Raw genomic sequence first — 16,040 nt, forward strand, 5'->3', positions numbered from 1 at the left:
TTCTGCCGCCCCGCCTACAACTCCCAGCGGCTCTTGCGGGAGACGCGGCCGGTGCGTGCGTCGCTGCGTCGCTGCGTCGTTGCGTCATGCGTGCGTCGCTGCGTCATTGCGTCATGCGTACCGTGCGTGCGTCGCTGCGTCATTGCGTCGTGCGTGCCGTGCGTGCGTCGCTGCGTCATTGCGTCGTGCGTGCCGTGCGCGGCGGTGCAGCGGGCGGGCCGCAGCGGCGATGCTGGAGGAGGCGGGTGAGGTGCTGGAGTCGGTGCTCAAGGCCTCGTGCCTGCCGCTCAGCTTCCTGCTGTTCGTGCCCGCCGTGCTGCTGCTGCTGGGCCCGCCGCCCGCGGCCGACGCGGCGCACGAGTTCACGGTGTACCGCATGCAGCAGTACGAGCTGGGCGGGCAGGCCTACGGTGAGACGCGGCGCGGCCCGGGGGGGGAACGGGGGGGTGCCCGGGGGGGGAACGGGGGGAGCCCGGGGGGGGAACGGGGGGGAACGGGGGGAGCCCCGGGGGGAAACGGGGGGAGCCCGGGGGGGGAACGGGGGGGCCGCGGAGCCGCAGGCGGCCCCAGGAGGGCCCGGGAGGCGGCAGGAGGGCCCGGCCCGGGGAGGCCGCGGATGCGCCTCCCGTGTCCGCGCGGGCGGTCCCTGCGGGGCGGTGCCGCCGCGGCCCCTGCGCTCCGGGCGCTCGGTCGCGGCCCCGCCGTGTCCTCCTGCCGTCCGCGCGCTGGTTCCTCGCTGCTCGTCGCTGTCTCCGCGGCGTCTCCCGTCCCAGCGGCCGCTCCTTTGCGAGCCCGTCGCGGCTCTTTGCGCTGCAGTTGAGCTCCGGTCCCTTTGCTCTGTTCCTTCCCGGCCCTGGGTTGTGCAGCAGCTTCCGCCGGGCCAGGAGCGGAGTCCGCGCTGCGCATCGCGGGCGTGCGGCCCCCGGCCCGCGACCCCCGGCCCCGCCACCCCCGCGGCGCTGAGCGGGTGCTGAGCGGGGCCGAGCGGGTGCTGAGCGGGGCTGAGCGGGGCTGAGCGGGGCCGAGCGGGGCTGAACGGGGCCGAGCGGGTGCTGAGCGGGGCCGAGCGGGGCTGAGCGGGGCCGAGCGGGTGCTGAGCGGGGCCGAGCGGGGCTGAGCGGGGCCGAGCGGGTGCTGAGCGGGGCCGAGCGGGGCCGAGCGCGGCTGAAAGGGGCCGAGCGGGTGCTGAGCGGGGCTGAACGGGGCCGAGCGGGTGCTGAGCGGGGCTGAGCGGGTGCTGAGCGGGGCTGAGCGGGGCCGAGCCGGGCTGAACGAGGCTGAGCGAGTGCTGAGCGGGGCTGAGCAGTCGCTGCGTGGGGCTGAGCAGGGCCAAGTGGGGCTGAGCGGGCGCTGAGCAGTCGCTGCGCGGGGCTGGGCCGTGGGCGCCGGGTCCGGCCGCAGGCCGCGCTGGGCAGACGCTGCTCCGGGCGGCGCAGGGAGAGAAGTCACAGACCCTTGTCCCTGGCAGGGGGAGCGGAGAACGCGGCTCCGCGGCCGCTCTGCAGCTCATGCGGCTGCCCCAGGGCCGCGAGGGGCCGGGCCCAAGCAGAGGGGACGCGGTGGCACCGCGTGCAGACCGCGCTCACGAGCCCCCTCGTGCTCCCTCCTCGCAGGCACCAGGAGCGCGGTGCTCAACACAGAAGCCCGCACCGCGGAGGCGGATGTGCTGAGCCGCCGCTGCGTGATGATGCGGCTGGTGGATTTCTCCTACGAGCAGTACCAGAAGGCTCTGCGCCAGTCAGCGGGCGCCGTGGTGATCATCCTGCCGCGGTCCATCTCTGCCGTCCCGCAGGATGTCGTGAGGGTAAAGAAAACGTTCCCTTTCTCTTCGGATGGGAGGTACAGCTGGGAGGGAGAGGCTCGGATTGCTGCAGCACTGGAGGCTGTTCTAATGCACAACGAATCATATTCTAATTTTAAAGCTTACCTTTCTCTCTCTGCCTTGGTTGTTAATTTTTTACTGCATGTTTAGCAGATGGTAAGTTTGTGTCTCACTTAAATCACCAGCAATTCATGGAGATAGAGCCGGAAATGCTCGCGATGGAAACCATTGTGCCGGTCTACTTTGCGGTGGAAGATGAAGAGCTGCTGTCCATCTATGAACAAACACGGGCTGCTTCTGCGTCACAGGGTTCTGCCTCGGCTGCGGAAGGTGCGTTCCAGCGCGGGGGGAAGGGCTGAGAGCCCGATCCGGCTCTGGCGGCAGTCCGCTGCATCTCACACCGTGCACCAGTGTTGTGTTGCTTGCATGTTTATGCTTCGTTAAAGTGCTTTGAAATGTAATGGAAGAAAAACACAGTATAAGAGAGAGTATTACTTGACTATATTTGGAAATACGGTGGCATGGAGTTCAGTTCTCAGCTTCGCACTGTTATGAGTAAGATAGGAAACCCAGCTCAGGTTGAAAACAACACTGAAGGCGTTAAATGACTGTGGTGTGTGGGTAGATGCCGAAGCTTTTTGTCTGACCACAAGTCATTTCAGTGCTTCCATGTATTCCCCTGCAAACAGCTTTACTATCTTACCAGCCTGCTGCTCATGATTAATTTTAGGGCTGCTGGAGAAAAGTTTTTGGTTTAGCCAGCACAAAATGTTGGGATTTCAGGACCGAATGAAAATTGGCCGTCACCAGGGTTCCGTGTCAATGCATAAACGCAAGCAACAGTTGAAAAGGCTTAAATGGTTTAAAGCTGGTCTCTCCAGAGCACGGTTAGCACGGGAAACAAAAGGACAAGACTTTCCCAGGCATACATTGTGGGTTTCTGGTGGCTTTTTTTCAGTTCTGCTGCACACAGCAACTGCCAACGGCTTCCAGATGGTGACCAGCGGGGCTCAGAGCAAAGCCGTCAGCGACTGGCTCATCCCCAGCGTGGAGGTGAGTCGTGTTTGGGTTCATTGGCGCCATTGTGGGATGCCTCTTCTGTCAGGACTTCGGCAGACGTTTGGCCGGATGGGGAAGCTGGGGGAGTCTCAGCCGGGTTAGTGTTCGACCCTTGGAGCTGAGGCCGCTGCAGACCCAGCAGGCGTGGAGGAGCTGGGCTGTCTCTGTGCGGCTGAGCTGAGGCGGTGCTGAGTGACACCCGTGTCCTGCTGTCTCTCTGCAGGGAAGGCTCACGGGGCTGGGTGGAGAGGACCTGCCCACCGTTGTGATCGTTGCCCATTACGATTCTTTTGGAGTGGCTCCAGTGAGTATTCTTCCTTCCTGCAGGTCTCTGTTCCTGTCTTTTCTCTCATGTGGCCTCTGCCCCTGTGGTTTTCCTTGGCCTCAAAGACCTGGGGCAGTTATAAGCGAAGCGTGGTGGCGTGCTGTCTTCAGGGTTGTGGTACATGAGAGGGGGTTGTTACCTTGTCTCTCTCCCGCCTCGTCCTGCAGTGGCTGTCGCACGGCGCTGACTCCAACGGCAGCGGCGTCTCGGTGCTGCTGGAGCTGGCCAGGCTGTTTTCCCGACTCTACACCTACAGACGTACCCACGCTGGGTAAGAAACTGCCCTGTTCTCGGTGGAATGTGTGTAGCTGAGATCAGGGAAGAGCGGCTCTTGCTCCGGACCTGCAGGGTGTTGCAAGGAGCCCTTTACTCCCTTTGCTCCCCTCCGAGTACGGCTGCAGTTAATCACCAGGCTCCTTCCTTTGGTTTCTGTGCCATAGCTCTGCTCAAGCTTGGGAACAAGTGGAAGGGCTGGTGTGGGGAGCAGATTCCATCCTCAAACACGGGGATCTCCCCCTCCTCACCCCGTCCCCTTTACGTTGGTATGTGGCACACAGGAGGTGTTTTTCAATGGGCAGTTAGCCTTGAGTGTCAGGTGCCAGCTCTTGTGATTTCACCCACCTCCGAGGCTGAGTGCAGGAGTTCTGTGGCCATGGAGTGCAGCGCACTGACACTGTTCTGTCTCCTTTGATGGGCAGGTATAACTTGCTGTTCTTTGCATCTGGAGGTGGCAAGTTCAATTACCAAGGAACCAAGCGGTGGCTGGAAGACAATTTGGACCACACTGGTGAGTAAGGCGCTGGCATTCCAGCGCGGTCTGCGGCACGGCCTCTGTTAATACGACTGTGCTGTGTCTTGATTGTAAGAATCTCCTTGTGTGGGCCTTGATGTTTTGGGATGGGAGTCCCAGCACAAAGCATAGCAGTAAAGGTGTGGGTTTTTCTGTTCCAGATTCCAGCCTGCTTCAGGACAACGTAGCGTTTGTTCTCTGCCTTGACACTCTGGGCCGAGGCAATACCCTTCATCTCCATGTCTCAAAGCCTCCCAAGGAGGGGACCTTGCAACACGCGTTTCTGAGAGAACTAGATATGGTAATGAAAAGCATATTGGGTGGATGGGAAGTTGGGACTCTCCAGGAGTGCAAGAAAGGGGTGAAGAAAGGGTGTGCCATTGAAATATTTCATGTATTGCTTACAGTCACTTGATTTGAAGTGCAGGCAATTCCTCATGTCTCAGTCCCAAATGAAGCAGACTAGATCTGCTGCATTTTCCACTGTGCTTCCTTATGGCTCGTTGCTTGCAAAATCTACCCAGCTGATTTCTGTAGTGGCATTAAAACAGTGGTTTTTGACGGTAAACCAGCTATTTAATGGCAGTAACCGCACCTTTGAGGTGGAAGGATATTTACCTTCTGGACAACAAAAAAATTGAGTCTAGGTGGACTGGGCAGCGCAAGATTGGAGTACACAACAGGTGGTGTGACGCCCTGCATGGCTTGTCCTTTCCCTCAGGTCGTTGCCAGCCAGTTCCCAGAGGTGAAGTTTTCCATGGTGCACAAGAAGATAAACTTGGCCGAGGACATGCTGGCGTGGGAGCACGAGCGGTTCGCGATCCGCCGCCTGCCGGCGTTCACCATCTCCCACCTGGAGAGCCACCGGGACAGCCTGCGCAGCAGCATCATGGACAGGAGGTCAGGGGTGCTGGGGAACGCTGCAGCCCAAATCCAGCTGGTGAACACCAGTTGGCGTCGTGACTGCTCGTGCTGTTCCTACGCGCAGAGCGTGGCTCAAAGGACACTGGGAGCTGGGCCCCGGATTCAGGGCTGTGCTCGATGCGGTGGAAATGGGTGGTTTCTAGAAGAAGCCGATCCTGTTGACAAGTTCATAATCCCCTCTTTTGCTTTAGGGCGCGAATAGACACTAAGGCACTAACCAGGAACACGAGGATCATTGCTGAGGCTTTGACAAGGGTCATCTACAACCTGACAGACAAGGTGAGAGTCGCTGTTGTGCAGTGCTGGCCAACCTCGTCCTGCCCAGCTGAGCTTGCCCTCAGTAACAGCCTGTTGTTTGTTTTTTCCCTCGCAGGGAACACCCGCGGATCTGCAGATCTTCACGGATCAGATGGTGAGCACCGTGCATCTTTGTAACCTGTGGGGAGAAGGAATCGGGTGTGGGAGGGAGGTCCGGCCTCGGTGTGCGTGCGGTTGACGCCCTTTCTTTGGTGGTATTTTCCTGCAGCAGATCCAGGAGGAGCAACTGGAGTCGGTGATGGACTGGCTGAGCAGTCAGCCCCGGGCTGCCCAGCTGATTGATAAGGACAGCACCTTCCTCAGCACCTTAGAATATTGTATGGCTCGCTACCTGAAGGATGTCAAACAGCATCATGTAAAGGCAGACAAACGGTAAGAAAAAGATGAAAGAACCAGGCAGGGCACACAAGCTGGCGTCCTCCTGCAGTTAGTTTTGTCTCTGAGCTGCAGCTTTTCTGGGTGCTTGGCACGTAGCTGGAAGCGATTGCTCTTTTCTGCTCTCCTGTCAGTTTTGGTTCATGCCGTTCTCCCAGAAAAAGCTCCTTGTCATTCCTCACAGCGCAGTGCTGAGTCTCAGCAGCTCCCTCTGTCTGTAAGGCTTGTTTTTCACTGTTACTGTCCCACGCTTCCCACTCCGGGTGTTGCTTCTCTCTGAAAATATTCAAGTATCTGAGAAAGCTTTTTTTAATGACAAGAGACGCAGCTCCCGTCCTGGCTGACCTGCTTGGGTTCGAGCAGTGCAGTGACCCCAGCGAGGCCTCTTCCATGTGCCTCTTCCGAGACAGCTGAGCAGCCTGTGTTCTGGATTGTATCCTCGGGCTTCTGATTGTAGGAAGAGAGAGACCTGGCAGCTAAAATCAGTTCAAAACTGGTGTGCAGGGAGGTCCCGCCGACCTGTCTGTGCTGTGGAGAGGTGTAACACCCTCTAAAGGATTCCTTCTTCTCACAGGGACCCTGAGTTTGTTTTCTATGACCAGCTGAAACAGGTGATGAACGCATACAGGTGAGGAATTCCCTTTGGCCTGCCGGGCTGGTGTCTCTCTGGCAACACGTTCCGCAGCAGCTCAATGCGTTTGTTCTTTATTGCAGGGTCAAGCCGGCCATCTTTGACCTCCTGCTGGCCGTCTGCATCGCAGCCTACCTCGGGGTTGCCTACGTTGCAGTGCAGGTACGGAAGAGAAGCGGGAGACGGTTGTATTATTTCCTCATTAATAACGTTAGCTCCAGTAACTGGTGCTCGCACAGGCCCAGGACCAAAGCTGGAACAACAATGCCGCCCACTCCGCAAGCAGCGATCCACACCGGCTCCTGGTTTGACGTGTGTGTTTTTGAGTATCTCAGCTGTGCTGAGGATGATCTTTTGCCATCCTAGTGCAAAATTATGGGATAGAGCCCCTTCTTTTGGTGAAGGATGCGCATAACTCTCTTGTTAAGCTCTTTTGGCTTTGTAAAAGCTTCAGACCGAAACTTCTCAAGGTAACTAAAATCTGCTGTAACGTTAAAGGCTTGCAGCTTGGAGCGTTAGGAGTTTCTTCTGGTGTCTGAACTTGGGATGCAGCTTAGAAATGCATCTTCAGGGGTTTTTTGTGATTGTTATTACAAGTTATTTGGAGCCTGGATCATCTTGTATCTGTCAAATATCTGAAGGAGCTGTTAACAAATCAAAAGAGGAATTAAGTGAATTTCTGAGTCGCTGGTGAGATGGTGAAAGAGAAGATCCAGTTAAAGGACAGTCATTTGATTAGAATTTATAACGTCTCATGGTTACTTATGTTCCTTCTGTTCCCAGCACTTCGGTCTTCTCTACAAGATGATACAGAGGTTGTCCGTGAAAACCAAGCAGCAGTGACGCGAGTCGTCGCGGTACAGCAGCACTGAGCCATCGGTGAGCGCGTCGGGAGCCCCCTGCTCCCACTGAATCCTGCTGTTTCCCTTCCTCTGTCTCTTCGCTGCTCTAGAGAGGGGAGGAAGGCAGAAAGAGAACGAAATTTTAACTCTTGTGCGCCTTTTAAGTGCTTTTCTTCACCTTCCTGCACCATGTCTGTTTTCCTTTGCTTTTTTTGGGGAGAGGTTCAGAGACTTCAGTAGTTCCTGCTGGTTGTTTAAACACCGAATGGCCGATTCCGAGCGGCTTCTCTGAGTGTAAAACCAAGTCCAGCACCTTCATGGACCCGTGTGCCATCCAGCCGCCTGGGGGCTGGAACCGCAGAGCGTTGTGTTACCTCTGCCCAGCAAACAAGGACTCAGAGCAGCTGTTTAAAAGAAAAAGTACACGTGCAAATTAAAGAGAATACTATGAGTGTGTTCTCTGCCAGCACCTCTTCCTTAAGTTCAGCGCCCGGCTTTAGGGAAGTGTGCTGAGCGTCTGCAGGAAGATCATCCCTGTGCTGGGAGCGGTTCTGGCTGCTGCTGACAGAACGAGGAGAGGCTGTTCAAACGGGTTCCTCGCGTGAGGGCTCTCAGCAGGGCAGGTTCTGTCTGTCTCTGTCGGAGGACGCGTTTTGCACTGTACTTGATTTCCCTTCAAGTCTTCAGTCCTTGAGCAGGTTACAGCTGCCGCCGCTCTGTGCCGAGCTCTTGCGTGGTTTTCAGAGTGTTGCACGGCCTCAGTGCTGCAGGATCCTGTTCTGGGCTGTTCGTGTATTCAATGAGGTGAATATGAAGAGCAGCTTCTGCTGAGCTCTGGCCTGTAATCCCTTCAGTCCTCACTCCTCAGCTCTCACTTCCAGATGGCTTCTGGAATTCGAGGTGTTTTCCATGTTCACCTGCATCTCAGGGTCCCATTTCACGTTTTTCTGCTCTGTTATTTCTGGAAACGCTGTTCCTGACCTGCACGTATGAACAAGCTCCCGAAGCGCTTGTTGCGTCTGCTCGTGCCGCCCCTGGCGCGTGGAGGGAGCCAGGCCACTTAGCCATTAAAAAGCAAATCAAAACGTAAAGTTTTATGAATGTCATTTTAAATGTGGCTGTTTCTAGAACTGAACCTGAGGGAGTGTATCTAGGAACACACGCGCTCTGTTACTTTTCTCCTTGCACAAGCCTCATTTTCCGGTTGCTGCTGCTTCCGCTGCCCGTGCTGCGCGAAGGTCAGGAGGGCCAGGCAAACGGTGGCTCAGGCGTTGTCATCGTCTTATATTTAAGTCTTTCTTGAATTCCACCATCCAAGATAAGCAGGATACTTGTCACCGCTTTCTGGTGAGAGCTCAGTGCCTGTTCTGGGCAGTGTTGCACTTTGTTTACCCCCACGTTCTTCTGGAAAATATATCAAGATACTGACTACAAGTCCCAGGGTGTTTTGGAGGATTCCTGATGGAAAACTCCTGCTTGACGCTCAGCAGAATGAGTCCTGTCTGTAATTTGTTCTATGCACGTGAGGTCTCTTCACAGGCCACGCTGACTACCTCTTGCATTTAAAACAGCAACTACAGAGGCTGAAAAGCTCTCGTGGGTTTGAATGAAGGTGCAACCTTTTGTTTGCACGCGAGGAAGATTCAAGCTGAGCATCCTTGTCTATCCCACAGCTGCCGCGTGTGTGTCTGTTAGATACGGAGGTTGTGGCCTTGTCCTTTGGGTGGGGACCAAAGTGCTGATTTCCATCCATCTCTCGTTGTTTCTCTGCAGCCTCCCTAGAACCCCTCAGCCCGTGCCGTGTGCTTTCTGCCACTTTGAACGTGCAGCGCCCTGTTCTTTAAAAGGTCTTTTCTGTTCCGGGAGGGCGTGCTGGGGGCAGCGGGTACACCACTGTAACACCAGCTGCCGTGGTGCCGAGCACTGCATCACCCCACAGGGAAGAATGCCTTTTTCCGATCTTTTGAGTGCTTATTTAAAATACAGCTCTGCATGCACTAAGTGTTCGTGACGCTCCGCTGCCAAACGGGCTTATGGCGACTTCAGAAATGGCTGGAAGATGAGCCGTGGTTGTTTTCCACGGACTGATGCTCTGCCCTTAGAGACCGTGGCTGTTGTGCTCAGGACGGTGCAGGCTCAGAACGCGCACAGCACCGTGGCCATCGAAGGACTTCTCCATAGGCTCTGAGAATCTGGAAGTAGTTTCAGAGGCCTCCAGCTGCATCCCATGGTCCTGGTGTGTTACACTGGGAGAGGGAACATTCCCTCCAATCCAGCAGATTGCCTAACCAGGCTTAATTACTCCGTTACTTCATTAAGAAAAATAGGAAAACCCCACATTATTAGCAATCCCGCTGCCTGACTTCGTGCATATAAAATTTGCAAGTAGTGGGCAAGAGAGATGAGAACAGGCCCAGAACATTCTCCTTGAAGTGGAGGTAAATCAGGAGGGTTCATGAACCTGAAGGGCATGTGGGATGGTTCATCACGCGTCCCGCACAAGGGTAATTTGGCCAGTAATCCGACTGGATGCATTTTGCATATCTCTAGCTGACTGCCATATAAAGTAAGTTTTACTACAGATAAGTGTTTATGCTTTTGATCAAAGTGCATGTGCACTGCAGTGTTACATACTCGTATCTGAGGTTGTTCCTGTTGTGGGGAGGCTGGGGTTGGACTGAGTGCCCGCGTGGCTGTTTCCCTCGGGGAGCTGACACCGGCTCGGGGTGTGCGCTGCTGCTCTGCTGGGCTTGGAAAACAAAGAAAACCCAAGACAAAAGTGGTGATCCCTACTGCAGCAATTCCGTCACCAAGACAACACACGCAGGCAGGAATCTGACAGCTGTTCTGGGAAAATAAACGTTCTCCACAAGCTGTGTGTAGCTGATTCTTGTTGCTCCTGTTTTTCCCTGTCCTTTTATCAGGAGGAAGCAGCGTGGAAATGTATATGTCCACATACACGAGTGGCTAACAGTTGATGCTTCTAGCCATAAACCAGTTTTCTGTGCTGTCTGTCTGGCTCTACCTGTTGCTATCAAAGTCTGCAGCTCACGACAATCTTGTTTTCCAACAGGACTTAAGCACTGAAGCTGTTCGTTCCCTCTGTCCGCTCTGCAGCGCTCATGGGGACTGTGCGCGAGTAGTTTGGACTCTTGTGGTTGATCTCCCAGATAAGAGAAGTTGGTTCTTTGTTATGAAATAATGACTGCTGTGCAATATCAGCTCCACCCTGTGTTAAGAGGAAAGACCCTGACCTGGGTTCCCCAGCTGGAGGAGCCACCAACATATTTTTAGACATTTAAAACCACAGATACAGCCCAAATTGTTGTGGGGTTTGTTGTTTGTTCCTTTGAAATCATGCACGTTGTCCATAACACCAGCCAGAATCTGGAGCTTCTCCTGCACCGTTTGCCTGCGCTGGGTTTTGCATTTAAGAGCCGTTCAGTCTTGCTGATGGGAATGATGGGGGTGCTACGATTCGTCTCAATAAATTTGGCCTCTGGGTACTCGAGCGTGGGCTCCTGCTTGCTCACTGGAACCGGTTCGGTCTCCGTTGGTCATTGGGTCACCTTCAAGGTCATCATATGGAATATTTGCAGCTCAGGAAAAAGAGGTGATTTGTCTGGCAATGTTAACTCGATTATTTATCTCACGTGTCCTGAAGAACAAATGTATATTGAGGTGAATATTTAAAAGCGAATAGAAAATTCAATGCAGTTGATTTACATTTCTTTCTGACTATAAATGTAATAATATTTAAGTATTTTACCATTTTTAATTTCCTTAATTGTTTGTCCCTTTTCCCCTTGGAAAAATAAACCGATGAATGGATTTGTTGGAGAACTATTTGCTGCTGGAAGCTCAAAAAACTGGAGTCTCCTCGTGTTATTGGAAGGAATAGACCCCTGCAAAAAGGGGGAAAACGCACGTGTTTGAGTGCACTTTGTCCCTTTTATGTAGCAAAAAGCAAAGTAATAAAACGGTTACAGACCAAGGGCAAGATTCAGCACCTCGAGGGGAGCGGTTGGCGGTTGTGCTGAGGAAGAGCAGCATCGATGCTGTGGAACCCGGGAGCCGGCGCGTGTGTCGGCGCCGATTGAGGCGACACTTGCGGCTGGTGATTCGGATCAAAAAGAGCGAGAAATGCGCTCCCGGCGGGGCGGGGCCAGCGGGCAGCGTCGCAGCGATTGGGTGGAGCAGGTTGGGGCGGGGCCAGCGAGGGTGGGGCCGGCGGGCAGCGCCGCCGCGATTGGGTGGAGCAGGTTGGGGTGGGGCCGGCGGGCAGCGCCGCAGCGATTGGGTGGAGCAGGCTGGGGCGGGGCCAGCGGGGGTGGGGCCGGCGGGCAGCGCCGCAGCGATTGGGTGGAGCAGGTTGGGGCGGGGCCAGCGGGCAGCGCCGCAGCGATTGGGGGAGAGCGAGGGTGCCGGCGCGGGAGGAGATGCGGGATTGGTTGGAGGCGGGGGGGGCGGGGCTTGCCTGTTCGAAAGGCCCCGGGCCGTCCGCCCGCGCGGCGCTCGGCTCGGTGCGCGCGGCGCTCCCGCGGTCCCGGCCCGGCCCGGCCCGGCCCGGCCCGTCCGCTCCCGGCCCGGCCCGGCCCGGCCCGTCCGCTCCCGGCGGTGACGCGCGGCTGCTCCCGCAGGATGCCCCGGGCCAAGGAGTCGGTGGGGACGCGCAACCCGGGCAGCAGCGGCAGCAGCAGCAGCAGGGGGAGGGGCAGGCGCTGCTCCCCGGCTGGCTCGCGTGCCCGCGGCCGGGTCCCCCGGGGCCGTGCCGCCCCAGCTGCGGCCCCGCACGAGGCCGGCGCTCCCTCGGGCTGGGCCGTTCAAACCGCTGGTCTCTTTCTAGAGAAGAAAGCAAGAGACGCCTTTGAAATCAGGGAGAAGAATGGAAGCAGAGGGCAGACCCTCCGGGGGGACCGGGAAGGGCCGGGCGGCGGGGGGCAGCGCGCGTTGCGGGTACGGAGGAGCGGCTCTGGGGTCTTTGTGCGGGTGTCCCCCCCGCCCCAGCCCCTGTACTGGAGCGTTTACGTAGCCCGGCTCTTCTCGGGCACACCCGGTGACCCGGCGGGGCCGCCGCGCAGGGCTGGCCCGGGCTTTGACCGCGGCGCCGTGTCCCCGCAGATCGGCAGGATGTGCTGCGTCCGCGTGTCCGGCTCCAAGGGGAAGGTTCTGGTGGACATCAGGGAGTTCTGTGTTGACGAAGAGGGCGACGTGAAGCCGAGGAGGAAAGGTGCGGCTGCCGGGTTCAGCTCGTGTCCCCCGGCGGCAGCAGCGCCGTGCGTGCCGTGCTGAGGGACGCGGGGCTGGGCAAACCGCGCTGAAGGGTTTGGTGCTTTCTCAGCCTGCGAGGCAACAGCTGAAGAAAAGCACAAAGAATGAGTGGCCAAGAAGCCAATGGGACCTGGGGTGGGTTAGAAGGGGTGGTCAGTAGGTCAGAGAGGTTCTCCTGCCCCTCTGCTCTGCCCTGGGGAGACCACACCTGGAATCTTGTGTCCAGCTGTGGCCCCTCAGTTCCAGCAGGACAGGGAACTGCTGCAGAGAGTCCAGCGCAGCCACCAAGATGCTGGAGGGAGTGGAGCATCTCCCGTGTGAGGAAAGGCTGAGGGAGCTGGGGCTCTGGAGCTGGACAAGAGGACACTGAGGGGGGACTCATTCCTGGGGATCAATATGGAAAGGGGCAGTGTCAGGAGGATGGAGCCAGGCTCTGCTGGTGACAACCAGGGACAGGACAAGGGGCAATGGGTTCAAACTGGAACACAGGAGTGTTGGCTGGGACAAAACGGCTCACTGGCAGCGCTGAGCGCTGCTCCAGATGGGCAGTGAAGCGCTGGCACAGCCGCTGTGTTTAGAAGGCTGTTTCTGCTCTGTGCCTCTGCCTCAGCTTCCAGCCCTCCCTTCTGCAGCCGCTCTGAAGGAGCCGCTCTGCTGCACAACGTGACGCGTCCCCCTCGCGCTCTCTGAAACCTCTGCTGCTGTTTCCAGGGATCGCCCTGTCTGGAGAACAGTGGAACCAGCTGAAGGAGATTGTTCCTGAGGTTGATGCTGCACTCAAGAAATTGTAAGATGAAGAGTCATGGGCACCTCCAACCTGTTTCCTTTCTCTCAAGTGCACTGGCAGCCGTAAGGCCAAAGATTCTCAGTTGGCGCCTTCCCCCCTCCGCGATGGGGTTTCCTCGCTGAGGTGGTGGCTGTGCTGGCAAGACCAGACACTCTTCTGTTTGCAAGAAGTAGCTTGTGATGAGCATCTGGAACAAGAGGCGCCAGCAGCCCTGGTCCCGGGTGCGCTCGTCTGTGCTGTGAGGGACGCGGCCCCGGCGGCTTCGCAGGGGGAGCTGTCCCCGGTGTCCTCGGTGTCCCCGGTGCCCCCACGCCGGTCGCTGCTCCGCGGCCTGGCCGTGAGGACGCTTTGTAAATCTCGCGCTGCCATCCTCTGCGTTTTCTCCACGTGTCATTCTGGCTATTTCAAGCACTTCCTGCGTTGGTGGCGGTTTTTTGGTGTTTTTGTTTCCGAGTGAAGAAACGGATTATTATATTTTAGCAACTGGTTTGTCTGTAGAGGGTGAATATGCACAATAAATGTGTTTGCATTATGGAAAGGAGAGGCATCGTGTTTCATGGGCCAGCACCTCACCTCTTTGTTCCACGCGCTCTGCTGTTGCGTTTCCCTTTCAGAAGGAGCGTGCTGCGTGCTGTCTGTTCTCATTACATGTTCCAAACAATCCTGCCATGGAGGAGCAACCAGACCTGCTCTGGGCCATGGGAAGAGCAAGCTAGAATGGGAGTCATTCCAAATAACGGCTAATTAGGAGGCCTGTTAAACAGAGAGCAAATTAAAGGCCTAAGGAGGAGGGAGAATATTCCTTTCCCTGCGGCCAAAAAACTAATGGGGAGGGTTGAGAGAGGGAATTTTGCGCTTGAGCTCTAACCGGGTCCCAGTTTGGGATCAGCTGCGAGCGCTGCCTTCCCCAGCAAGGCTTTTCCAGCCTCTTCAACAGACTGCGTCTTCCATCTATTTTTGGTTTTTCTCTTGCCCTGGTTTCCATAGTATCCGGATGCTTCACGCTCTCAGGCGTTTCTGACACCGTGATGCCGAGGCCGCTGCTCTCGGGGCGGCTCCGGCTTGTGTGAAGACGCGAATTGGAACCGGCCTTTCCAGACGCTGACTGCGAAAGGGATGGATCAACCTTTCACTGGGGACAGCGGGAGGAAAGAACGCGTTAAAGTGGGAAGAGCGTAAGGACACGAGGCTGTGTCCCAGAGCCAGGTTGCTTATGCTGTAAACTTATTCCCGTGGAATATTTATATTATAGTCTCTTAATACAGTTTGCAAACAATTTGAACAGTTTGCAAGCAACAAGGTGCTATTTATTGTGGTTTTAATCCTCAGAGAAAAGCTGCTCTTGATCAGGAAGGTATCAGGACACTTTGTTCGTTTCAACCTGCCTGCTCTCACAGGCAACTTCCCGTCCTAAAATCCACAAGCCTTAAAACTAAGTTAATTTTTGGTTTGTTAACAAGTTAAAAAAATTCTCCCTCTCTCTCTCTCTCTCTCTCTATATATATATATATGTATATTTTAAATTGGTTGGGATGACAGATATCCAATGAAAGGTAAACAGCAAGGTCTTGGCGAACGAAAGGGAATGAAAGCTTATAGCGAGCTGTGCTCCTTTACCCGCGGAGGGGTTAATGTGGCTGTCTTGGAGCAGTTTTCTCTGCAGAACCTTTTGCTTCAGACCAGAAACAATCGCATTGCAGGGATGAGCTCTTATCTCCTCCAATACTTTATTGTTGCACGGTCATTTTCTGCCTGGACTGTTCTAACTAGTCCTTCAGCTCTTCTGCCTGCGGAGCAGACAGGTAAGAGAAGGCAGATTGGTTTGAAAGATCCTATTTTAAATGATTTCTGGACCGCTGTGAGCGTTTCCTCCTCGAGCGCCGTCTCCTAGGTGACGCAGAAATTCAGAGCTCCGGCTTGTGTTTCCTCCATCCCTGGATGCTTTTGGGATGTGGAAGGAAAGGGCAGGTGCTCCCAATGCAGAGTGTGTCTTGCTCTCCCTGGTTCTCTCTGCAAACCCAGCAAACGCAACCAGCACGAGGGCGTACGAGTCCGTCCGTCTCCGGGGACGCTGGGGAGGGCAACGGGCTGGGATGTGCGGCCTTTGGTGTGCTGGGCCTCCTCAGCCCGGCCTAACAAGGCCGAGACTGCCGGGGCGGCCTGGGCTGCGCTGTCACGCTGATCCTGTCACAGCCGGTGGGAGAACAACCCGCGTCCCCCCGCAGACCTGCCCCCGCAGCGGCAGCGGCTGGTCCAGCGCGGACGCAGCACCAGCGGGCAGCGGGACCGGGCTGGAGCCGCCGCCAGGCAGGGCAAGGATGGGGCTGAGCTGCGCAGGACAAAGAGCTTTGCCCACGGGGTGCAGACCTGGGGCCACGTTTGGCACCGCTGAGCCCTGTCCGTACCCGGCGCTCGTGGCCGTGCCCATCGCCCTGGCACCGCCGCTTCGCTTTGCAGGGCTGTGGTAGAACATATTTTTCTTTAAATATTTCATTTTCTTCCAGATTCTGGTGCTCAGACACCGAGGAAAAGATGCAGAACGCTGGTTTCTGCTCTGGATGGGGAAAGGCACAGCCTTGCCTTTTGTCAGCAGCACAACAGCGAGCTCTTATTTTGGAAGAAGCTCTAGTGCCTCATTTCCTGGCAGCTGATGACAATTTGTCCTGAGATAAGTACCGGCTCCTACAACAACGCTTCCCACCCCCGCTGCGCACGGGGCCGCCTGGGGGCGCGCAGAGCTCTCCCCGCCGCTCCTCCGTGTCTCCAGTCCCCACAACCACGCCCGAGGCAGGCGGAGCGCGCCGTGCCTGCGGGGCTCCCGCCAACGGGGCCCCCGCTCCCCGCACCGCTCCTTTGGGGGCCGCTCCGGCCCCCCGGCCCCGCTCCCCCCGCCCCG

General features: G+C 56.6%; 1 protein-coding gene across 3 annotated transcripts; it reads left to right on the plus strand.

The window, feature by feature from the left end:
• The first annotated feature begins 197 nt into the window (after positions 1 to 197).
• NCLN (nicalin) lies at positions 198 to 10,597 on the plus strand. 3 transcript variants are annotated; one of them, XM_080359029.1, is made up of 16 exons: positions 198 to 410; positions 1,614 to 1,804; positions 2,008 to 2,152; positions 2,781 to 2,875; positions 3,105 to 3,185; positions 3,374 to 3,477; positions 3,905 to 3,993; positions 4,158 to 4,297; positions 4,718 to 4,896; positions 5,112 to 5,199; positions 5,294 to 5,332; positions 5,447 to 5,610; positions 6,188 to 6,241; positions 6,328 to 6,406; positions 7,028 to 7,123; positions 10,160 to 10,597. In XM_080359029.1, exons 1-15 carry the CDS (start codon positions 230 to 232, stop codon positions 7,085 to 7,087), a joined length of 1,689 nt encoding a protein of 562 aa, XP_080215155.1. In that variant the 5' UTR covers positions 198 to 229; the 3' UTR covers positions 7,088 to 7,123; positions 10,160 to 10,597. The 3 variants fall into 3 exon arrangements, with proteins under 3 accessions (XP_080215155.1, XP_080215156.1, XP_080215157.1); XM_080359030.1 differs by lacking the exon at positions 6,188 to 6,241; XM_080359031.1 differs by lacking the exons at positions 6,188 to 6,241; positions 6,328 to 6,406; positions 7,028 to 7,123; positions 10,160 to 10,597 and adding an exon at positions 5,934 to 6,100.
• Positions 10,598 to 16,040: the final 5,443 nt, after the last annotated feature.

This window comes from Nesoenas mayeri (genome assembly GCF_963082525.1).
Source record: "Nesoenas mayeri genome assembly, chromosome: 25".
In the NCBI taxonomy this organism is placed as follows: Eukaryota; Metazoa; Chordata; class Aves; order Columbiformes; family Columbidae; genus Nesoenas; species Nesoenas mayeri.